Below are 24,612 nucleotides of genomic sequence, written 5' to 3'. Positions count from 1 at the left end.
ATAATATCAGAGATAATAATATCAGAGATAATAATATCAGAGATAAAGATTTCAGAGATAAAGATTTCAGAGATAAAGATTTCAGAGATAAAGATTTCAGAGATAATATCAGAGATAATAATATCAGAGATAATATCAGAGATAATAGTATCAGAGATAAAGATTTCAGAGATAATATCAGAGATAATAAGATCAGAGAGAATAGTCAAGAGATAATAATTCAGAGATAAAGATTTCAGAGATAATATGCAAGAGATAAAGAATTCAGAGATAAAGATTCAGAGATAATATCAGAGATAATAATATCAGAGATATAATATCAGAGTAATAATATCAGAGATAATGATTTCAGAGATAATATCAGAGATAATAATTTCAGAGATAATACCAGAGGATAATATCAGAGATAAGATTTCAGAGATAAAGATTCAGAGATAAAGATTCAGAGATAATATCAGAGATAATAATATCAGAGATAAAGATTTCAGAGATAAAGATTTCAGAGATAAAGATTTCAGAGATAAAGATTTCAGAGATAAAGATTTCAGAGATAAGATTTCAGAGATAATATCAGAGATAATAATATCAGAGATAAAGATTTCAGAGATAAAGATTTCAGAGATAAAGATTTCAGAGATAATATCAGAGATAATAATATCAGAGATAAAGATTTCAGAGATAATATCAGAGATAATAATATCAGAGATAAAGATTTCAGAGATAATATCAGAGATAATAATATCAGAGATAAAGATTTCAGAGATAAAGATTTCAGAGATAATATCAGAGATAATAATATCAGAGATAAAGATTTCAGAGATAATATCAGAGATAATAATATCAGAGATAATATCAGAGATAATAATATCAGAGATAAAGATTTCAGAGATAATATCAGAGATAATAATATCAGAGATAATAATATCAGAGATAATAATATCAGAGATAATGATTTCAGAGATAATATCAGAGATAATAATTTCAGAGATAATATCAGAGATAATAATATCAGAGATAAAGATTTCAGAGATAATATCAGAGATAATAATTTCAGAGATAATGATTTCAGAGATAATATCAGAGATAATAATTTCAGAGATAATATCAGAGATAATAATATCAGAGATAAAGATTTCAGAGATAATATCAGAGATAATAATATCAGAGATAATAATATCAGAGATAATAATATCAGAGATAATGATTTCAGAGATAATATCAGAGATAATAATTTCAGAGATAATATCAGAGATAATAATATCAGAGATAAAGATTTCAGAGATAATATCAGAGATAATAATTTCAGAGATAATGATTTCAGAGATAATATCAGAGATAATAATTTCAGAGATAATATCAGAGATAATAATATCAGAGATAAAGATTTCAGAGATAATATCAGAGATAATAATATCAGAGATAATAATATCAGAGATAATAATATCAGAGATAATGATTTCAGAGATAATATCAGAGATAATAATTTCAGAGATAATATCAGAGATAATAATATCAGAGATAAAGATTTCAGAGATAATATCAGAGATAATAATTTCAGAGATAATGATTTCAGAGATAATATCAGAGATAATAATTTCAGAGATAATAATTTCAGAGATAATAATTTCAGAGATAATAATTTCAGAGATAATAATTTCAGAGATAATAATATCAGAGATAAAGATTTCAGAGATAATAATATCAGAGATAATAATATCAGAGATAATATCAGAGATAATAATATCAGAGATAATAATATCAGAGATAATAATATCAGAGATAATAATATCAGAGATAATAATATCAGAGATAATAATATCAGAGATAAAGATTTCAGAGATAATAATATCAGAGATAATAATATCAGAGATAATAATTTCAGAGATAATAATATCAGAGATAATAATATCAGAGATAATAATATCAGAGATAATAATATCAGAGATAATAATATCAGAGATAATAATATCAGAGATAATAATATCAGAGATAATAATATCAGAGATAATAATATCAGAGATAATAATATCAGAGATAATAATATCAGAGATAATAATATCAGAGATAATAATGTCAGAGATAATAATATCAGAGATAATAATATCAGAGATAATAATATCAGAGATAATAATGTCAGAGATAATAATGTCAGAGATAATAATATCAGAGATAATAATATCAGAGATAATAATATCAGAGATAATAATATCAGAGATAATAATATCAGAGATAATAATATCAGAGATAATAATATCAGAGATAATAATATCAGAGATAATAATATCAGAGATAATAATATCAGAGATAATAATATCAGAGATAATAATATCAGAGATAATAATATCAGAGATAATAATATCAGAGATAATAATATCAGAGATAATAATATCAGAGATAATAATTTCAGAGATAATAATTTCAGAGATAATAATTTCAGAGATAATAATTTCAGAGATAATAATTTCAGAGATAATAATTTCAGAGATAATAATTTCAGAGATAATAATTTCAGAGATAATAATTTCAGAGATAATAATTTCAGAGATAATAATTTCAGAGATAATAATTTCAGAGATAATAATTTCAGAGATAATAATTTCAGAGATAATAATTTCAGAGATAATAATTTCAGAGATAATAATTTCAGAGATAATAATTTCAGAGATAACAATTTCAGAGATAAAAATTATGCAATGACCGATCAAGTCTTTGCTTCGTCTCCTTTAGATCGATTCGTATGCATTACGAACTCCGTTATCAATAGCCCCTATGTTTTGGTAAGTAAAAGGGCATTCAATGAATTTTAATTATATCATACGAGCTATATTATCGGGTATCCACTGGCATCCACACTAAACGAGTATAGTATGATATATACTTTAGACCTAAATTCAGAATGAAGAATCATTCAAGAGCCGGCCCAAATAAGCATCCAAAGGATGAATCGCCTCAACGACTACTTGAAAAGTTTCCGTTATGTCCGCAATGCTCTTCAATTGGCGAATCAACAAAAAAATTATACCACTTCTATATCTTCTTGGATTGACTGACCGAGTGGTTCCAATAAAATATACACTGCCAATTTATTTTCGTATTGACAGAAATTATGTTGCGAAAAGATTTGGAACTAAACTCATCAATTAACATTATTTCCCACAGTATATTGCCTTGACGATGTTTCGTTTCAAGGAAAAACTAGCATGCCAGCTTTACCTAGTCAAGGAATAATTCTGTATCATTGATTTTCTCTATCTACACTAGCCCGACAGGTTTTCCTTGTAAACTCCGTAACTAAGAAAAATTGCTCGGCTAGATGCGGTTTTCTACGGCGGATTAAACAAGGATGGTAATTGAACTGAGTGTAGTGCGATTTGGTCTGAAATCAAACGAGTGATTGCAAAATTGCACGACCGCGTAGCAAGAGGTGCCTAACAGCAAAATGTTCTTATAAAATTCACACTTGAACTGACACACTTCCTACCAACATCACAGTTTTACTAAATTAAAAATACCTGACAAAGGAGCATTGGTTATCATAGAAATGCCTGATGAGTTATGTATGAGTTATGTATGTAGTAAATTTGCAATTAAAGATAGGGACGGTGATTTCAGAGATCGGTATATGATGGTAAAATCTGTGAGCAAATGGAAGACAACTTTGCGTCCTCGACTGACGCTTTCGACTGTTTTCCTTCTTTTTTTTTTAAATATTCTAAAAAGTTTCAAATTATGACCTCAAAAGATAATGAAAAAGATTAGATTTTGTTTTCGTAAAAGCTGCAATATCACTGCACCTTTTTAAGAAGAAAAATGTATTTTTATTGATACCCTGAAGCAACCTTTGGGCTGATTAAAGACGGCTAAATCAACTCGGTCACAGATCGAAAACTCTAATTGATTAAAGTCAGGGCACAGCTAATACAGAGATCGAACCATGAAACAACCTCCGGGCTTTCCAAAGTCATGAAGGGTACGGCTACCTCACGCGAATCGAACTAAAAATGGAAGCAATTTCAAACGATGTCCAAAAGAATGGGTAACTATTCAATTCTAACGTTATTGCCACCATGCAAGAGAACTGACCGAATAGTTATGTAATAACATTACCTTCAGAGTTTTATATACCCTGAGATAGCCTCCGGGCAAACTGATTATGTGAGTATAAATTTATATTTATATTTAATTTTACGGCTTAATATTAGAAAGCAACAAAAAGATGCCAACAAATGTCGCAAAAGCTCGCCACAAGTAGCTTCATTTCACCAGCCAATCGATCTCCAGTTGGCACATCAAGAACGAAGGCTTATGAAGTATCACATGAAGAATCGCTATAAAACCAACTTTGAACGGAAATTAAGGGAGGAAATAGATGCTACTCTTTCCAAATTACGGGAAATCTGATTCAGTACAAATAGGAAATTGGAAAACGTTTGAGAATATAAATCGATTTTTTTTACATCCGAAATTTATTTGTTTTGGGAGAGTATCCGATGATCACGTAAACGTCGGCAAAAACAAACAGGAAACTAATTTAAAATATAGTTTTGCAAATTGATAGTCAAAATATATTTCAAGTCAGTAGGAAAATGGAAATATATTTACCATCACGGGAACGTCTAAGAATTTTTTTAGTAGGAAAAAATAAGAATGAAAATCAAGAGAATGGGAAAGGTAAAAATGGGAAAATATAAAAGGTGGGTTTTAGCCAGTGAAAATGGGACAATGGTCTTAATTTGTCAAGGCTTGCCAAAAATAAATAAAGGTCTGAATGGTTCAAGTTACTTTGTCGATCAATTTAGTCTTCGAAATAAGACTAGAAATCCATTTTTTTAATTTTCCAATGGCTTTCTCAATTCTTGTGTGTTCAGCATTATCAACTTATTTCATTACTGGTCAGTTGAGTACACATCTTCATGGGTATAGGCCCAACTTTTTGTTCGTAAATCTACCCTATATTCTAAAGCGAAAACAAAAGCCTAGCGTTAAGAAGGCGTCAATAACTGTATAATTTGGTTCGAGACATGCAGAGCTGAAAATGATAATCTAAAGTGAAAAGAAAAGACAATACGAAGAAGTAGCCTGCTTCACAGCGGATTTTTGTCGGTTAAATCCGGATGTGAAGCAGGCTAAGAACAAGCTGCTTGAACAATTACTGAATTACCAAGCACAAATAGAAACAGGAAAATGTGTATGTTAGAAATTCAGTTAAAAACATAGGACGTATAGCACTTGCTCGCGGTCTGATAAAAGATGACTTACTCGTCCCCGATTGAACAAGGCAAAAGAGAGATTCTCTCATTTCAAAAAATGTTTGTCCCTCGATTTGAAATTATCTAAAAAAAATCTAAAGAAAGAAAACAAGGACGAACGAACGATCGAACGAACGCGATCCAACAATCAAACGATCAAACGAAAGATGGAACGAACGAACAAACGAAAGATGGAACAAAAAATCAAAAGAACGATCGAAAAAAAAAAAAGAAAAAATCGAACGAAGGCCACCGATCGATCGAACGAACGAACGAACACACGATCGATCAAAATCGAAAGAACGATCGAAAAAAAAAGAAGAAAAAATCGAACGAAGGGGACCGATCGATCGAACGAACGAACGAACACACGATCGATCAAACGATCGGAAAGAACGAACGATCAATCAAAAAATGCATTGGAAAAAATTGCCCATACATTTGGAATATTTGCTCTTTTCGGTCTTTTTCCTCTCTTTCCAAAACAAAAGGTTGTTCTTAAGTAAAGTTATATAGAACAAGTAAACTGCGTGACACAACATCCTAAATGGACCTTGTAAATCTTCTGTTCTTCGCGAACTACTGTAGTTAGCGTGTTTACGAGGCTACGAAACCTAAGAAACCATAAGAGGCGAATGTATAGGCCAACAGATAGTATGAGCTTATAAAATCAGCAAAAATACGGTTCTAAATTTTAACAAATTCCTATGAATTATATACCAAAATGTTCAGGAAAGCCCGGGGTTTTCAAATCCACTTCTGTTTTTTTGACAGGTTCTGTTTCATTTCAAGGAGAGACGATTTTCTAGCTTGACCCCGGTTATGTCATGAATTTTCTCTTGTAAAATACATCCAATAGCGTACATTCAACTCAAAAAGTACGGTGGTTTTTTTTCAATGGAATTCAATCTAAACCATATAATACAGTCCGTGAATAGTTGAATTAACTGAATCCACTTCTGTTTTTTTGCCTAGATAGTCATTATTTTGAGAAAAGATCCAAAAACCGTGTTTTAGAGACATAATTTGTATGGGCTCACATGAGGGGGCGTGAGCTTGAAATCGTAGCTAACCAAATGTTAACAGATTTTTTCTGAAAAAAACAAACGAACGAACAAAGGAAAACCATCTGAATTAACCCATCATAGATAACAAGTTTTAACACGTTTGGTACAGTCAGGTGATGCGTTATCGAGACCTTTGTTATGAAATATGTCTGGAGTTTGAGCTCTGCATGCCATCCGGCCATCCCGTGTGATGAAGGGGGACAACAACAAGCAGAAGTATAAGCGAAAAAAATATTATTTAAAATAACACTTTCAATCAGTTTCCTCAAAAAAAGATTGTTTTTCTTTAAGACCTCTTTGTTTTGGAAAATCGATAAAGCTAAGCAAGACCTTTTTAATGAAGCAGCCATAACAATGAGGTTTCAATAATTATCATAAACATTAAGGCAAACGGTTAAATGAAGATTTGAAAAAGAAAAATCCCAAGCCATTGAAACGACGCGGTCGATTATCGAAAGAGACGGATGAAAAAAAAAACAAAAAAAAAACAAAAACAAAAAACAAAAAAAACGAGAGATATGAAAAAGAAAAAGGTTGATGTCTTTAGACAGCTATGAAAAAATCTTATACTCTATCATTATTTCACCACAGTTCTATCCATTCAATATTCAAATCTTCAAAGTTTAATGAAAACGAATAATTAGATATTTTAGGCTCTCGTTACCCTCTGATTTAATTCATGATATTGAATATTTTATCTTAATTTCTTACGCTTTTGCCTTGAACCTGACGTTCAAACTAAAGTGGGATGAATACATTATCTTTCTGATTGACAATGAATCCAGTAAAATGTTGCAGGACTCGCTTCAGATATTTTTTTCCTGATAGATATTCATAATAAACTATGCAAATATACCAAAAATTAGTTTTATAGTGTCAAGTTCTAATTTTGTACGGTGATTAAAAAGTTTTTTTTTGGAGAAAAAGCGCGCTTTTTGAAGCTCTCTGCTTGAAGCTCGTGAACTAGTTCAAACTTCATGCAATATGAATACATTATCTCTTTGATTGACGTTGAATCCAGCAAAATGTTGTAGGACTCACTTCAGATAAAACATTTTTATCTGATGGATTTTCGAAAAATAGTTTCATAGTAACAAGTTATACTTTCAACGATTGGAGAGTTTTTCAAATCTTACAGGACCCACTTCAGATAAATAAATAAGTGTGAAATGTGGTAGCGTGGCAACTAAATGGCTTCCAATATATGACAAACACTATCACTGCCGTAAATGATGTCACCGTAATTCATAAATTCTTGTAAATATTTTGACTATTTGAAAAAAAGTTTATTAAATGTTAACCAAAAAAAATTTGTATATCATTATTCATTTACATTTATTTTCGTTTTTCTTTCTTTCTTTTCTTTTTTGGTGTTTCTCCTTCTTCCTCAGATGGCCTTTCTGTCTTTACATTCACATCCGGAGGAATGAAAGACAAGCTCTTTTTCTCTTTCTCCTTCTCTTCTCTACTTTTCTCTTTCTTTGGTGAAAGTTTTTCAATCTTGACTCGGACTTTGTTCTCAGGCGACGTTTTTTCGGTTTTAATTTTCTTGCTTTTCGCAGGCGAGTGCTCTTCTTTACCACTTTTTTCTTGTTTGATTTTGATTTTTTCTTTCTCCTTTTTCTTTTTGTCCTTCCTCTCGGCTTCTTGTTTGCTTTTCACAGGCGAGTGCTCTTCTTTGTCACTTTTTTCTTGTTTGATTTTGATTTTTTCTTTCTCCTTTTTCTTTTTGTCCTTCCTCTCGGCTTCTTGTTTGTGGTGGCTAAATTCACGCCCAAGAAATTTTATTTTATTTTTGTAAGAAGTTATATGTTTTTTTGCATCGATTTTAACTTACGTTTTACCTAGTTCATTTTCTCGGCTCATTCGTTGATTATTACAAGTATTTTGCTCAGTTTTGAGTAAAATTTAGAAATAAAAACGCACGTCCCAAAGGAGAATTCGTCAAGTTCACAATTCGATTTCATAAAAATGATAAATTTTACGGTCTTTTAAATTGATAATATCGCTATGATTATATAAAATAATAAATTCGTTTAACCCATTGGCTGGGTGTTTTCTATTGCAATATCCACATTTATATTATTTTCGTAATTTATAGTTTACTTTTGTGTGTGTAGTGTGTGGAAATTAAATGAGCCCTTTATTAACCTTTAAGCCGTCATTTAAAGATTCTAACAGCAACCCTTACAAAGAGCCTTGCTGTTTTGACTGCCTTGCTCCCCCCTGTACTATACAGTACAGTGTTCCACCATTGACTGGATGGGATAGAGAATGACTTTACATACAGACAGTACTAATGTAACAAAATTGATGTACTTACATTTCAGAAGTTTTCTTCTTTTGATTAAATCCAAAAGCAGTTTTATGATCCTCTTGACTTTTGTTTGCATGTTTTTTCTTTGCTTTTTTAGTTTGTTGTAGAGAAGAAAATGGCTTTTCTAGTAACAAAGTCAATCAGTGCTTTAGTACACAACATATGAGTCCCAATACGATTACATTAGCTACCTTATTCCACTTTTAAAATTTTCGCGACACTTAATTTTCGCGATTTTTTGATTTAGGTGAAAACTAAGTCACTTCGCGCTTCCTAATTTTCGCTTGACTTTATTTCGATATTTTTCAAATCGCGAAATTCGCGAAAATTAAGTGACGCGAAAATTAAGTGGAATAAGGTATTAATAGTTAACATAATAGCCTGGGGATGGTGAGTAGACCCCCCTCCCCCCTCCCCATCAATAGTTTATTATGCAAGATAGATTAATTAGTTTAGGCTGCTTTCAGTCACAATAGACCTTTTCCGAATTCACTTCAGTGACCATCCTCTTCGGAGTGCTGCTTGACTCACTCCCACGCGACCAAGTTAGGCAAAAAAAACTTGACTTGACTGAGTTACGAGGACTGTTAACAGTCAAGCCAAACAATGAATGAGAGAGAGAAAAAAAGGACTCTGCAGAAATCGTTTTATTTTACTATGACAACTCCCCCCTCCCCCCAAAAATGACATGAGGTTTCAGACCAAAGGTACTTACCATAGCCAAACGGTTTCCATCTACATGTAATGTCTGGTGCTTGTACATGATGAGATGAATGATCAGACGGGGGAGGAGAATCTGGTGTAGGAATACTGACAGATTGTATCACACTCATGTTACCATCAAAGGTGTTAGCTGAGGACAAACAAACAAAATGTGTGTTTTTATAACAGTGAAATCATGTACTTGTCGGTAACAAAATAAGCAAGGGACCTCTTATGAGTATAAAAGATTTAGTTGAAGGCAGGCAGGTGGGTAGGCAGCCAGCCACTAATATTGATTAATGTCTTAGTAATTTATATACATAAGATCTCGGCCCCAACCCCACTTACCAGCCCATAAAGGTTCATCATGTGAATATGGTAATAATACTTTACATGAGCCAGGCTGCAAAATAAATCAAATATATATAATTTATGTTATTTACCAGCCAGGAGGTCTGCTTGAATCAATTTAATTTCACAGGCAAAAGCAAACTCCTCCCTCTCTCTAAGCCGTTGCTGTTATCCTTAAGTCATTGGGCTGTTCTACACAAGGTTATAAAGATACACACTGCCACATGATTGGCTCAGTTGATTGAGCATCAAACTTTCCTGCGGGAGGTTGTGGTTTGAGTCCTGGCCGGACCAACACTCAGGATCTTAAAATAACTGAGGAGAAAGTGCTGCAAATAATACTTCATCATAATTAACCAATATTAGAGGGATGTAAAGGAACCACTAACCACCCTCATTGCCTAGGTACATCTCATACTAACAACCTCTCATGTTTGTAAGTTGCACAAAAAAGCAATCTGGAATTCATAACTCGATATAAAACACCTTTAATTATCCATAATATAGAAACAGCGCTGTATAAGTCACAAATCATCATCATCATCATAATAAGCATGCACTACTCACCACTGAATTGCTAATGGGCTTGGATATTACTTCAAATCTTGCTTTAGTGTCCTATTAAAAAAGAGCAAAAATATAAAGTCAAAATAAACAAGTAACCTCAAAGATGAGAATATGTGGACCGCGTAGCACTTATGAAATACATGAAGATATAGAAATAATGATAAGTTATAGTGCTTGGGAACGAGGTTATTCCGGGCGAAAGCCCTTGGAATTAAATTCGGAAAAATTAATTTCCGACCTCGCTGGGAATCGAACCCACGACCTTCGGAATTGTACTACTGATGCTCTACCAGCTGAGCTAGAGGTCAGACTGAGAGCAGGTCGGGGTGAAATAGACCGAAGGTCGTGGGTTCGATTCCCAGCGAGGTCGGAAATTAATTTTTCCGAATTTAATTCCAAGGGCTTTCGCCCGGAATAACCTCGTTCCCAAGCACTATAACTTATCATTATTTCTATATCTTCAAGTAACCTCAAAGTTTATGCCTAATGCAAGCTGTAGAAATGGAAATACAGTATTGGGCATTTAGAGTTTCAAAAATCCCCATACATTTTTTTCTTATTTTGCACTGGATCCAATCACATTAGAACAAACAATGAGAGAAAATGTATGGGGATATTTTCTTATTAAAGTAGCTAACAGAAATGCTTTAACATGTCCACTCACAATTTCCTTATACAGTCACCGCAGTGACTACACCCACATGCATGTAGTGCATGGGGCAACTTAATGCTTGCAGCAACAAGTATACATAATGTATTTTCTCATTGTTATACATTTATATTCTTATAAGTAATATTCCTTGTTATTAGTTAAGAATATGATTTTACGATTTTTCAGCTATTTTTCACTCTATCACTCTGAAATTCCACACTATCATATTTTACATACAGTACATGCATATACCATCTGATATATTGTCACGACAGCCCTGTAGATATTTAAAAATCAGTTTGTGACGTCATCACTATGGTTAACCTCTTATTGAGCTATCCACAGCATTGATAATTGTATATATGTGGTAACAAACTGTACCTTGAGCTTTAATTGGACGTCCTTACTTCCATCCAGCACAACAGTCTTCCCTGACAAACTGCTTGCATCAAACTAAAACGTATTAAATATTTTCTATTAAAAAGTCATTACATCTCTACTTAACTTTTAAAACAAACCTCTGAGCCAATCAAAGTCAGGGGATGGCTTACTCACAGATTGGACCCTTAAACAACCTTTGGGCTGATCTAAGTCAGGGGATGTCTAACTCACAGATTGGACCCTGAAACAACCTTTAGATTGATCAAAGTCAGACACAGCTAACTTACAGATCGAACCCTGAATTGACCCTTGAGCTGATCGAAGGCAAGGCATGGCTAAATCACAGATCAAACCCTGAGACAATCTCTGGGTTGATCTAAGTCAGAGCATGCTGACTCACAAGTGAATCAGAATTTAGAGTGTTTGGTTTTGTCCCAGGGGGTACTCCCTTACATTCCCTATACGGGTACATGCCGACAAACAGGGTATGGTTTTAAGGGATTCTACATGTTTTCTGGACCAGGGTATATGGTATAAAATCATGCTTGCTCTCTGGAACAGGGTATATGAAATCACACTTTCTCTCCAAGTCCCGAAGGGGTGGAGGGGGGGAGGGGTTCTAGTGCTTATGACAAAAGCTGTTACAATAACTTGTTTCCTAAACTGCAAACAAAAATATATATAAATAATCAGCACTTCAGAGGGTTTATTGGAAAATATCAATTATAAGTGCATTCTGTAGTTCATAGTCTCCGGTTCACGTAGGGAACACTTAGTAAAATATACGTGTAGTTTACAGCCGCCATGTTGGTTGATCTACAAGAGAAGCTGATAAGGAAAGCTTTGTAATCGTCAACCAAGATGGCTCGGATATGAAGTAATATGCCGCCCAAGAATTCAAAGTATGCAGATATCAGCCTTACCTCAGCAGGTACTTTAATCAACCACATTTCTTTGTGTTTTCCAAGTTTCGCAGAAGGGCATTCACTATTTTCATCAAGTGACGGCACTGGTTCAAACCCCAAGGGAACTGGTTCAAACCCCAAGGGAACATACCTAAAAAAATACCCAAATAAACACAACAATTCAAAATACACTAAAGTATCAATCCTTAGATGACTAATAAACAATATAGCAGTATTTTTTCGTCTTCTTACGGTTCTCTGGAGGTATTTTCTGGTGTTTTTGGTGACCGTTTTCCTAATCCAGCCATCTTGAAAACTTTGAAAACAAAGCTTCCACGTGAGTAAATGAGCCTGCGCTACACACGAATCAGCTGATTATTTCAAAACTAATCAACTTTAAAAGATTTTTTAATCCTAAGGAAGGAAAATTAACATATAGATTATCTATTTAAATCTTTCATATTTCCATTTTATGAATCCGGAGTGCAATAACCTTGAAAATTTGAAATTAAAAAAATATATATATATAAAGAAAAGTAAATTTGGAATTGGGCTGCCTGTGTAAATTGTGGTCAGCGGTGAAGCATTAAAATACAAAATGGCAACCTCCAGTGGAAGTTTTGCGCTGGAGATTTTATTAGTATTGTTGACAGCAAGCTATGTCGTATTTTGCCCTTTTACTAAAGTGGAAGAAAGCTTCAACCTTCAAGCTACTCATGACATTCTTTATCATGGATTTGATATCAAAAAGGTAATAAAAATTCTTCATAAAATGGTTGGGTCAAATAACGATCCTTTATTGTACTATATACGTCGATCTGGTGGGATATATCAAGCATTTGATGTTCTTTAAATTCAGGGGCGGATCCAGTGGTGGTAAAAGGGGTGACTATAGTGACAAATGTCTGGTCACACCCTTCTAAAATACCTGGATCCGTCCCTGATATTGTATAATATCCTACATATGATGTACTTAATGCTGCTTGGATTCATCTGGGGTTTCTGGGACAGATCATCTTCTATCCACAGCTAGCCCAAAAGTTTGGTATAGAGTTTTTGCACCATCACGTTATGGCAGCCATGACAGGAACTATAGACTTGCCCCAAGTCGACCTCTCTTGTTTTCTCGGCGTTTTTTTAATTCGAGCGAAGCGAGAATCTTGCGAGCGACGAAGTCGCGAGAGGTCGACTTGTCGAACTTGCAGGATATTCATTTGCGTTTCCCGCCATTTCCGAATTTGATACGGGACGGTCGGCCTTCGGGGGCGGAGCTAAAGAATTGTGGTTTTCATTTATTTGTTTCTTCATGTTATATCCGGAGCAGCAAAACATGTTTTATCAATAATAATGGTTGATGCTATAACTCCAACTAAAACTGTTGAAAGGATAGCGATATCTCCTGCGTCCAAACAAAAAATATGCTTTCTTTGCACCAGTCAAGTTCCGAACAATGACTATAGACGGAAATTGTTTAGTCGTCTCCAACATAGGAAGCAGAGATCCCCTTTGATTATAAAGACGTTACTTGGTCTTTCATTAAAGAGACCAAGGGGACAACAACAACAACAACAACAACAACAACAGTCTCGATTAAGTTTTTCTCACCGAACCTCATAAAATCTAAGGCGAATGGACCGATCTCAAATGTCAGGCTTTTTCCCGCTCCTGTAGGTGCAGATATCTCTGCCTGAAAGATACGCTTCTATACTTTGTTTCTGGTATTCTCTTATAGTTTCGTATCCTAATTTACTTTTACCCTATGATATGGCCTCAGATATTGATCTCATGTTGTCAGACAGATGTTGTGTTGACAGATGCCGATGGGAATCGTAGAGATAATCTTACTAATCTTACATTGTGATTGACAGCTTGGACTTCGAGCATTGTGATTGGCTATAATTTACCGACTGATTTTTGGGTCGGTAAATTTGGCGGGAAGCAAGGTCGAAAAGTCCGTCGTGCGCCCAGTAAAAAAAAACAAAGCGGGCGGCGGACTTTGCGAAAGTCTACAGGAACTATTGAATCTGGTCTAACACAGGAAAAGAAACCCTGATTCCCAAATTGGGAATTGTTGGGAATTTCCTTGAATTCTCAATTCAAACTCACTAACATGTGATGGTGGCAAGCCTCTATTGACCGATATTTTCTCATAGGATTGAATGAAATTTCACTTTTTTTCACTATTGAATCATTAGTGTTCCATTCCATCTATTTATACATCCAGCTAAACATGCATGTATTCATTCCTGTCATTCTTTATCTATCCCATTTCATATAGTTATCTGCCCACTCATTCATCCATTCCTTTGCTATCCCATTTCTTTCCATCCATTAACCAATCACTTCCTTTCCCAAACCACTTCTCATTCATCCATTCATCAATAAAAAGGACAAAAGGACAGGAGAGAATAAATAGAATTATTCTTTTCTATCCAAATAAAGGTATCTTATTTCATTCATCTACCCACTTATCCAATTACTCCTGAGCTATCTTATCCTATCCCATTTCATCTATTTGTTCATTCATTCATTTTCTACATATATTCTGCCCATTTATCTCTTATACCTATCCTTCCATTGATTCATTTATTTGTTACCAATAATACATTTTGATTATATTTTTTTAGTATGATCATTTGGAGTTTGCAGGAGTAGTTCCGAGATCATTTATTGGACCTCTATTTCTATCTATTCTCTCTTTTCCCTTCGTTACAATATTGAAAGTGATAGGAGTGGCAAAGATATACTCCCAGTATGTAGGTAAGTGGGACTGTAGATCAGGATGACCATCAGGAGGACAGACAATTAACCTTATGTACTAACTACAGTACCTTGAGAAAGGTTGCAGGCCTGTCACTAGGGGTGGTTGGATGGTTTGAACAAACATTCCTATAACCTTTGAAGGAGTACGAAACAATGTTTAGCGCTATTTTAGTTTTTCAAAAAATTCCATTACTAAGATTACATGTACTAAGATTGGTAGAAAAATGAACCTCCCAGTATAGTCTTTCAAGGTCCTAGTGATGGGCTACTTTGATTCCTTATCAAAGTGATATATCAGCACATAAGTGTTTGATGCAAATAATGGCCTATTGCATATTACATCATCACAGCCATGTTGATCCAGAGATTGTTTTGTTTTGTTCCATTGTGTTTTCCATCCAGCACCCAGCAACATTCCATTGGTATACTACAAGCTGTGGTTATGGTGAATATTTCTATGATTATTTTGGGTAATGTGAGGAGGTCTCATTCACTAGTACAACCTTATGGTTGAACCACATCAATAATAGACAGTGATATATACAGCACACATAACCAGCTATGCTTCTTTTACTGTGTAACTAGCAATTATTCACTGAAGGCAAAGTGAATATTGGGGAATATTTACTGAGACTCGAGTCTTCGAGCGGCGAGGTAAATATTCTCCATATTCACTGAGCCTGAGGCGAATAATTGTTTTAGCACATACCTTTAGTTTGCGTGACAAATTCACGCAAAACTTTTAGCAAAACTTTTAGGCCATACTTCGTTGCCTTTTTAGTATTGATAGGAATGGCATTTACTTTCATTTTTTCAATCTCCTCATCGGAAATTGTAGCAAAACGATTGCTGGCAGATACCATTTTGTTGCCGACTCAATATTCCGAGATTCAGAGGTGAATATAGTACAATATTCACCTCCAATTAACCAATGAGTGCGCGCGTTCTTAGGAAGTACACAAGTTGGTATATGCTAATTCCTTGTATCATGACCCTTTAATTACATTTTTAGTTAGAATTGCCCTTGGTTTGTGCACAATCTTTGCATTCATCCTGTATAAGAGAGCAGTGTCTAAGAAACTTGGATCCAATATTGGTACCCTCCTGACGTTGTTGACGATGAATCAGTTTCATTTTCTATTTTACTCGTCCAGACCACTCCCAAATACATTTGCACTTTGCCTTGGTAAGTTGTTATAGCACTGCACTAAAAGGAACATGGCTTGTATAGCATATGAATTTGGTTGCATTGAAACACAGACTTTAGCTTTGCAGGAAATCATTGGTTGGCATTATCATGAATAGACCTCAAGCATGATAATTTTTTATACCTACGCTAATTCCAGAATCTTTTTTTTTTTGTTATGCTAATTTTAACTATTGTCTTGATATTCTTAAGGGAGTTTGAACATTTAAATATGAAAAATAATATTTTGAAAAGGATTGTGGTGGTTTAGGTACAGTATGAAACGTCATTAGGGGTAAGATCTATTGGTCTGGAACTCACAGTCTACCACGCAAGACCAATGCCAAACTGAATAAACTACTGAGGATGGTTATACCTAATAATTTCAAGTTTAATTCTTTTATTCCAGTTCTTTTATCAGCAACCCATTGGTTGCTTAAGAAGCATGCCCTTTTTATTTGGACGTCAGCATTTGCAATCATAGTTTTTAGAACAGAGTTATGCATACTGCTTGGTTTGATGCTGTTGATTGAACTTGGAAGCAGGAGATTATCTTTAGGAAAAGCCTTTATTCACTCTGCTTTGGCTGGAATAGTAGCACTAGGTGAGAGAAATGGTTAATCAATCCACATCCATCTCATTTTCCATCTATTTTCTCCATGAATGCATTGATCCAGGCTGGTACATTGAATCCCATTGATCTATGCTATCACCCTTACATTCATCCATCCATCCATTCTCCATTGATCCATCTGTCTACCAACTCCTCCTTCCATCCATCCATCCATTCCTTCTTTGCTCTATCCATCCCTCCTTCCTTCCATTCATTCATTCATCCATCTATCTATCCACTCCTCATTTCATCCATTCATTCATCCATCCCTCCATCCTTCCATCTACATGTATTCCTTCTTTCCTTCATCCATTTGTCCACCCATTTGTATCATTCACATTTAGATATTCATTTTTCATTTAACTAAAATGAAATTTTAAACTCTGGAACCTTGCATACAGGTTTGACAGTAGGTATTGACTCAGTATTTTGGCAGAGATACCTGTGGCCTGAAGGAGAAGTGTTCTACTTCAATGCCGTGCTCAACAAGAGCTCACAGTGGGGAGTATCCTTTGAATTGTTATAATTATCTTAATATAATGATACCTACTTGAGTTATTATAATGACAAAGGCTGGAGCAATACAGACTGTATGTTATCTAATCTGATCGAGGTGCATTCTTATTCCCAATGTAGGGACAGCAGAGCATAGTTTTAAGCAGGGGGCTAATAATCTGGGGAACCCTGAAAATTTTGAAATTTTCTCAGAATTGTGATTTCTAGTGTCTTTGTTTGAGGGGGTTACAACATACAGTCCTTTGACTAAATGTTGTCGTTTGATCGGCTTCATCCCTACGCAACTAGACCGAAAAGGATCATGGGGATAATTAATTCACAGTTACTAGCTGCCGCATATGTTATATAACACGTCTCGAGCTCGCTTCTTTTGATCCCATTTAATTTGCTAAAACCCTGCCCCAAGCATACGGCAAAGATTTAAGCTGGCGAGCAGTTTGGATGACGCAAGTTCTGGGTAATTTACCCATTACCCTTTTCGGGCTAGGCGAGTAGGGATGATCCGATCAATGACAACGTTTAGTCAAAGGACTGTATGTATTGCATTAACATTGTGTCTAAGTTTTAGGCAGCTCATATTAGAAAATTATTTTTGGTTAAAAACTCGCAGCTGCAATATATTATTATCCCAATCTGACTCAGTTCTATCTGATTACCATACGTTTTTCAATCTAATTCATGTTGATTTTTTCCTGCAAAACAAAACAAATTCTGTACGCCTGATACCTTTCTTAACCAGTACGTCACAGACAGAACCATTTCTGTGGTACTTTTACTCTGCTCTACCCAGAGCTCTACTCTTTGGCCTGCCTCTTATCCCTGTTGGTCTGTGGCATGAAAGAAGGACGTGGAGCCTTGCTTGGCCATCCCTTGTGTTTGTTTTCATGTTCTCATTCCTACCTCACAAGGAACTTCGATTCATTATATATGTGTTCCCTATCTTCAATACTGTAGCAGCTTGTGGGCTCAATTATATGTAAGTCTTAGGTATTTTTGTGATTGGTAGATTATTACAGTGTTGGAATTTCTGTTTTTCAAGCTATTTTTTTTCTTGGAAAGAAAAATTCAAGCATTGTAGCAATGCCTAATGGGAAGGCAGAGAGGAATATCTCCAAAAATATGAAGGCTTTCCTGCATTCTGATTGGCTCTATTTTCAGTGGTGTGAGGTAGTACATTTTTTAAATGCAATATTTGCATCCTTCTTTAGAACATTTGCATTGTCTTTTTAGGTGTTTAATACCTAGTAGAGGACCAAGTGTTCTATTGGATTCTTCACCTGCCTTTGGACAAATCTTTAAATCAATCAATCAATCAATCATTTAATAGTCATAACTTATATACACAGATATCAACACTACCACAAGTGGAGAAGCTGGTTATCAGCCATTATTGTCCCTGGCACAATTGCTGGTCTGCTGTGCAGTTTTGCAGCAACTGATTTGCTTGCATACGTGTCTTACCACAACTACCCAGGGGGCGTGGCTCTAACCCGGTTGCATCAAACATTGCAAGACAAACCAGGTCAGTTGATATGATGGACCTTTTGACCTTGGGTGTAATGTTTTTCCCTTAGACCATGTGTCATTCTCTTGAGTATAATTTCTTTGTTTAATGGTTGGGGTGCACATTGGAGACATGTGGATATGCATACGTCAACTCAATGTTTTCCCATTACAAGTCATGTGAATAAGATTCTTTGCCGAGTTGTATCCATATCTGTCTCTACTCATTGCACAATCATTAAACAAAGAAATGATACTCAAGAGAATGACTTGTGGTTTGCAATGAAGTTTCCCACTCATATGACAACCATTCTTATGGGAAGCCATTTAATGTTACAGCTGTAAGTCAGTAACCTATGCAACAACCACTCCAGTTCTTCAATAGTTAACCATTAGGTTATTGTAGGTAGCTTGTACCTGATTTTTTAATCTACATATTTATAACTTGTAAATATTATCAAATAGAGGTACTAGATAATAAAGTATGCATGTATGTATTAGAATTTGCCATGGTGTTTCCCACTCACTCATATGATAACTGTAATAAATAATAAATAAATAATAAATGGGATTTAACAGTGGCATTTCTACAGAGTAGCTATTCATCCACTGTAATTCCAATTGGAATTTAGGAGTTGATTTTTGTGTAGGGAGGAAAGCTGGAGAACCTGGAAAACCCTCGAAGCACAGGAGAGAACACACAAACAACTCTACTCACATACAACACCGAGCTCAGCGGGGCTCGAACCCGGGTCGCATTGGTGAGAGGCGAGTACTCTCACTGCTACGCCACCTGTGCTTCCCAATAACTGTTGTATGATAATCAGTTTTTTTAATTGGTAGGAAACATTCATGTGCATATTTGTGTTGCTGCTGCCGAAACAGGGATCTCCAGGTTTGGCGAATCCAATGTGCCATCGATCAGGTATTAGTCTTTTGTCATACTCAACGTACAAATCACAAACTTCTTAGCCTCTCCTTATCAAAAACAGCACAAGATGGAACTTAGGTAGGGTAGGGTCATAACAAACTTATAAAAAAAAAGCTTGTCATCGCTTAGCAGTGTAATCATAAGTGTAATTATTATAAATTACATTAAAATTTCATGGTGTGATGTTCAAATGTGCAGCATATTAGTTTGTCTATAGTCAATATTAGACATAGATTCCATAAAGTAAAACCAAGGCAGGATGCTCACTGCCAGGGTTTTTTTTCCTCAGTGGTTCTTTTAGGTCACTCAAATGCAGGGTAAATTAGTGTGGAGAAACCAGGACTGCCATTTTACATGACCCATGCATTCAGCATTGTAAAGTACAGTACTAAACCATCAATTTGTAAATGTTTTGACAATGGCGGCCTCTTCTTCTTAGTTATTTGTATGACCCGGAGTGCTGGTCTGACCAGGGATTGAACCCTGCATGATCTCCTGCTCGAAATACTGATGCTCAACCAACTGAGCCAAATTCAACCAGGTTGTTAAACTGAGTATCATTCATACTAAACCTCTTTCTTGTCTGTCAGGTATTCAAAAGCTGAGGGATTAAAGAAAGGAAGTCCAGAGATGCATCAGTTCACCCACCTCATAACAGAAGCACCATGTACCGGCGATGTTTATGAAAATACCCACACAGTATTGGACGAAATAAAAGGCTTTACAAGGGTGGTTATCAACCTCAAGAACTTTCCTTTTATTATCAGGATTCAAATAGATACGAAGCTCTGTATTCTACAGAGAAATGAATAATGATCTCACGAAGAACATTCACAAAATACTGATCTCATATACGTGTAGCATGCAGTATCAATAAATTTTATAAAAAAATTAGAATAGTAAAAAACGAAATAGGAGATTATCAATAAATAATAAAGTAATATTAATCCAATGTTTATCAGTACTAAGATCCTCTATTTAAATACATGATCCATAATTCATTGATAAATTATTAGATTACCTCAAAAATGGAATACTTTCAGGATATACAGTAAGAAAATAACATAGTGAGTTCACTGTACAGTTTGCCCAAAATAAAAATATTCATTGCCAAAGTTGGCAAAGTACCTTACTAGTCTTAATAGTTGGTATACATCCTTGCACAAACTTGGTGGAGGTCAATGATTCATCATTCACCCCAAGAACCAACTCTATGAAGTTCTGAAAAATAAATGCTATGAAGTACTTGAAGATATAGAAATATAGATAAGTTATAGTGCTTGGGAACGAGGTTATTCTGGATGAAAGCCCTTGGAATTAAATTTGGAAAAATTAATTTCCGACCTCGCTGGGAATCGAACCATGAAGTACTGTGTGGTGCCCTTGACCAACCCTCTGAAATTCCAGCCCATAGGCCTTTCTTTTTTGAGTTTGTCAAATATGCATTCTGGTCTAGCTTGGGTATGAACACAAGGCATTATAAACAAAATACAGTATGTTTGTACCCGAGCTGGACCACAATGCACCATGTTCACTATCTCAGTCCAGGATGGTATGTATACATTATGGATCAACATATTCTGTATGCAGCATCACCGAAGGGTTTGATTTACTTTCCATTTTATCCAGATATCATTCATAGGTTTAATCAGATAATTACATAAGAACAGTAACAATAATATTTTGTACATTATTCTAGCCCATTTAATGATTCGAACATATTAGAGCACATGTAGTAAGACCATGAAAAAAATAAAACAAAGTTGATACTAACAAAAAGTAGCTATTTAATGGCCTAATAGCTACTATCACTCAACCAGAAGATTCATAATTACACAAAAACACATTATATGGTGTCTTGCATATTTGTCTTTGTGTCATGAATGTCCTGGTTGAGTGATAGCAACTGTAAGTCACTATAAGTAGCTACTATTTGTCAGTATCAACTTTATTTTTGTTTCATTGTTTTACTGCATTTTTGCATTAGTAAAACTATTATAATAACAGACACATCGGTATTCAAATCTTAATAGAAACCATTTCGTCACTTGGCTATCTTGTTGTTAGCAGTCACTTGGTTCTCTACTGCTGGTATTATTTGAGTCAGAACTTCTTGACAGACTACTTCACGATTTTATATTATTTTCCCAAGTTTCACATGCATTATTTCTTCTTCGTATATCGCCACTCCAAGCATGATATATTATGTAAAAAACTCCAGTTAATGTAGTTGTGTACCTAGCTTCATAGATATTATACAGTAAAGAAAAGTAAGCTTAAAAGGGAATACATGTATGGTTGTCATTTACAGTACTTGAGTGTCTCTGATTTCACCAATGATTTGGCCAGCTCGTTGCAGGGCCTGTAAGAAAAAATATAATGTAAGGGCAATAATATGAATCGATGGCAGTGCAAGCCAGTGCATAGAAGTACGCTAATACATTAAAGGTGGTCATACTTTGCTGCGCTTTAGAGTTTCAACCTCTGCTAGGGTCAGCACAAAAATTTAATCCATATCAGTCCTAGATATGAAACTGACTGTCGCAGCCAAAACCGCTAGAGTAGGACTAGGGCGAGTTCCACACACACATTTTATAGTCTAATGTCATCGAGCCATGTAGCACCAGCAGAAGGACAAAATTGTAAGTTTTTAGCTTTTGATTTCCTTATATCATGGTATATCTCCACTTGTGTTTATTTTCTATTGTTTACTAGTTGTGAACCGTCATTTGTCATCGCATATTACCGCTTATCAATGCTTGAAACCTGTTTAGAATAATTTCAATCGCTCTCTAGAGCCGTGTTAAATCGAAAGGATTTAGAGATCCATCACATTCAAGTTAAATGTAATCAACGTTCATTCAAGTAAATAAAAGGTGAGTGTCACAAGAATCTCTGTGCAGCTACACTGACATTCCCACCTTAAGCATTTCTGCAGCTTCTTTTCTCTTGATGTGCATATGTTCTGATTCCTCAAGAAGTCTGTCAAACTTTTCACTCTTAAATCATTAAAAAAACAAGGTCATTCCAAATGGAGACAACGTCAAACCATACCAGTAGTAGATCTAGAGGTGCTTGTTTATTGTTCTTTACATAATTTATTAGCAGTTTAACAAAATGGTAAAATGATCCCAAGGGAGTTCCATGAGGAACACCCTTTCCATTCCATTTTGTACAAATAGATGACTCTTATTGACCTCTAGTTTGGGCCCAATATCTTCCTATTTTGGACTAACTGGTAAAAGTGTGCAAAAGTAGTACCAGAGCAACATCTTTTCAATAGCAAGGGGATAACAAACTTTACTATGCTCACCTTATAAAGTTTCTCAACAAGTTCACTTTGGATTCTCTCTTGTACAAAATTGACCAGAAAGCACATTATTGCCTTTGGAACACTAGAAAGAAGAAGATGTGTTAAAAGTGTGGTATACACTTGTGACTGTAGCAACTGAAGAATGGAATGGAAGGACAAGTTTGTTAGAGGAACTTTCGTATGACTGTGAAAAGACACCATGAAAAGACATTGTGTGAGAATTTACTGGCATGGACAGATATCCTGCGATAAAACAAAATTATTAATAACTTTTATCATAATCTTATTTTAGAGAAACAGTAAAAAAAGAACCAATCTTACCTATCTTGAATTGACTTGCGCACAATTACGAAATAGGAGATGATTAATTTTCCTAATGTGAAAAAAGGTAAAAAAATAGCGATGAAAAATAACGGTACACAGAGCAATAAAACCAATGTTTAACACCATTAAACTTATCCAATTGATCAATTGAATGACTGCAGTTCCTGTAGCTGGCACATAAGAAGAGACAGTGACCTCCTACAGACCTTTTTACCCTGGGCGTAATTTTTCCCCATTTCAGACCATGTGTCATTCCTTATGTCATTCCGTTGCACGTGAGAAGACACAGGAATATGGATACAACTCAAAAGAATCTTAATTTATTCTCAAGAGAATGACAAGTGGTCTTAAATAGGACAAAATTAAGCCCTAGATAAAAATGCTCATTCTGCACTGGTTGTTTCTCATTACTCCTATCTAAAGTAGATAAATGCCTTGCAAGGATATGATAATCATAAAGTTCAGGAAAAAAATTATTTTGTATTACTTACTTATAATATCCGAGTCCATTTGTTCTCTGTCAGTCAAGCCTCTCTGTCGAAGTGCTGCTGGAAAATCCTACAAAGAAAACGAAGGGAAAAAAAACATACCAAAGGTAAATTAGAGTTTTAATTGGCTTGAATCTAAGGAGCCACTGTTAATGGCGGTCCTTGCTCTCTACATCTCATCATCACTGCCCAGGGAGGTTGGTGGTAGAAGAACCACTGAGGATGTAAAGGAACCCTGGCAGTGACCACCCTTATAGTCCATGGGCCAGGGCTCGACCATGGTAACACTAAGGGGGACAAATTGTGAGTTATGCCAGGTTAAAGGTCACCTAAAGTTGTTTCAAAATTTATATGATAGCATTCCTAAAAGAGTAGCTTTGTGGTATTTTTTGTAACATCAAATTATTGAAAAATATCGATTTAGCATGAAAACGAGGCTGGGATAGATTAATTTATAAAAATAGCTTTGCATGATTTTAAGCTCGATATTTATTTATCACATGTTAAAACAATAGAGCTACTATATATTATTACATTTAAAAGCTGGCTTACTTTGAAATTACTTATAAAAATGATTAAAAAAGGAAGAAAATATATTTGCTGATCCGCAAAGCATTTTGGGTAATTTTCAAGATGGCGGACTATTTGTGTGGTAAGTAGAGTAGAATTTTCAACAAAATCAGCTCAATTAAACACTTTTAAAGACTACGAAAATGAAGATACTGATAATATAGATATTTCTAACAATGTTAGAAATCGGAATTTGCATTTTTTCAACAGATTT

The 24,612-nt window shown here is 34.8% G+C and overlaps 3 protein-coding genes across 5 annotated transcripts in view; 1 reads left to right on the top strand and 2 right to left on the bottom strand.

The window, feature by feature from the left end:
- LOC116306829 (uncharacterized) overlaps positions 1-12,516 on the bottom strand; it is a 46,352-nt gene extending 33,836 nt beyond the window's left edge. The window contains exons 1-8 of one of the 2 annotated variants that reach the window (XM_031716948.2): positions 12,444-12,516; positions 12,210-12,342; positions 11,287-11,358; positions 10,254-10,304; positions 9,684-9,738; positions 9,349-9,486; positions 8,640-8,757; positions 6,944-8,078 (exon numbers count right to left, since the gene is read on the bottom strand). In XM_031716948.2, the coding sequence (XP_031572808.2) occupies positions 7,652-8,078; positions 8,640-8,757; positions 9,349-9,486; positions 9,684-9,738; positions 10,254-10,304; positions 11,287-11,358; positions 12,210-12,342; positions 12,444-12,499 (1,050 nt within the window). In that variant the 5' untranslated portion in view covers positions 12,500-12,516 and the 3' untranslated portion in view covers positions 6,944-7,651. Of the gene's footprint in view, positions 1-6,943; positions 8,079-8,639; positions 8,758-9,348; positions 9,487-9,683; positions 9,739-10,253; positions 10,305-11,286; positions 11,359-12,209; positions 12,343-12,443 lie in introns of those variants that run through there. The other variant, XM_089036024.1, reaches the window with a different exon arrangement.
- A 273-nt stretch (positions 12,517-12,789) lies between these two features.
- On the top strand, positions 12,790-20,835 carry LOC116306863 (dol-P-Man:Man(7)GlcNAc(2)-PP-Dol alpha-1,6-mannosyltransferase). The gene is made up of 9 exons (XM_031716987.2): positions 12,790-12,942; positions 14,819-14,951; positions 15,967-16,140; positions 16,550-16,744; positions 17,155-17,258; positions 18,019-18,245; positions 18,616-18,791; positions 19,616-19,697; positions 20,294-20,835. The coding sequence occupies exons 1-9, from the start codon at positions 12,790-12,792 to the stop codon at positions 20,514-20,516; spliced, it is 1,467 nt and encodes a 488-aa protein (XP_031572847.2). The 3' UTR covers positions 20,517-20,835.
- The window catches only part of LOC116306865 (dynamin-1-like protein), a 22,410-nt gene continuing 18,234 nt past the window's right edge, over positions 20,437-24,612 (bottom strand). For both annotated transcript variants that reach the window (XM_089034981.1, XM_089034982.1), the window contains exons 19-23: positions 23,832-23,898; positions 23,338-23,389; positions 23,017-23,098; positions 22,625-22,702; positions 20,437-22,065 (exon numbers count right to left, since the gene is read on the bottom strand). In XM_089034981.1, the coding sequence (XP_088891107.1) occupies positions 22,009-22,065; positions 22,625-22,702; positions 23,017-23,098; positions 23,338-23,389; positions 23,832-23,898 (336 nt within the window). In that variant the 3' untranslated portion in view covers positions 20,437-22,008. The remainder of the gene's footprint in view (positions 22,066-22,624; positions 22,703-23,016; positions 23,099-23,337; positions 23,390-23,831; positions 23,899-24,612) is intronic.

The sequence above is a fragment of the Actinia tenebrosa genome, unplaced genomic scaffold (genome assembly GCF_029948245.1).
Source record: "Actinia tenebrosa isolate PJP-AT-01 unplaced genomic scaffold, QUT_ActTen_1.0 PGA_scaffold3__52_contigs__length_22856419, whole genome shotgun sequence".
Taxonomy (NCBI): Eukaryota; Metazoa; Cnidaria; class Anthozoa; order Actiniaria; family Actiniidae; genus Actinia; species Actinia tenebrosa.
The sequence above is the reverse complement of the archived record's forward strand: the minus strand, read 5'-3'. Positions and strand labels throughout refer to the sequence as shown.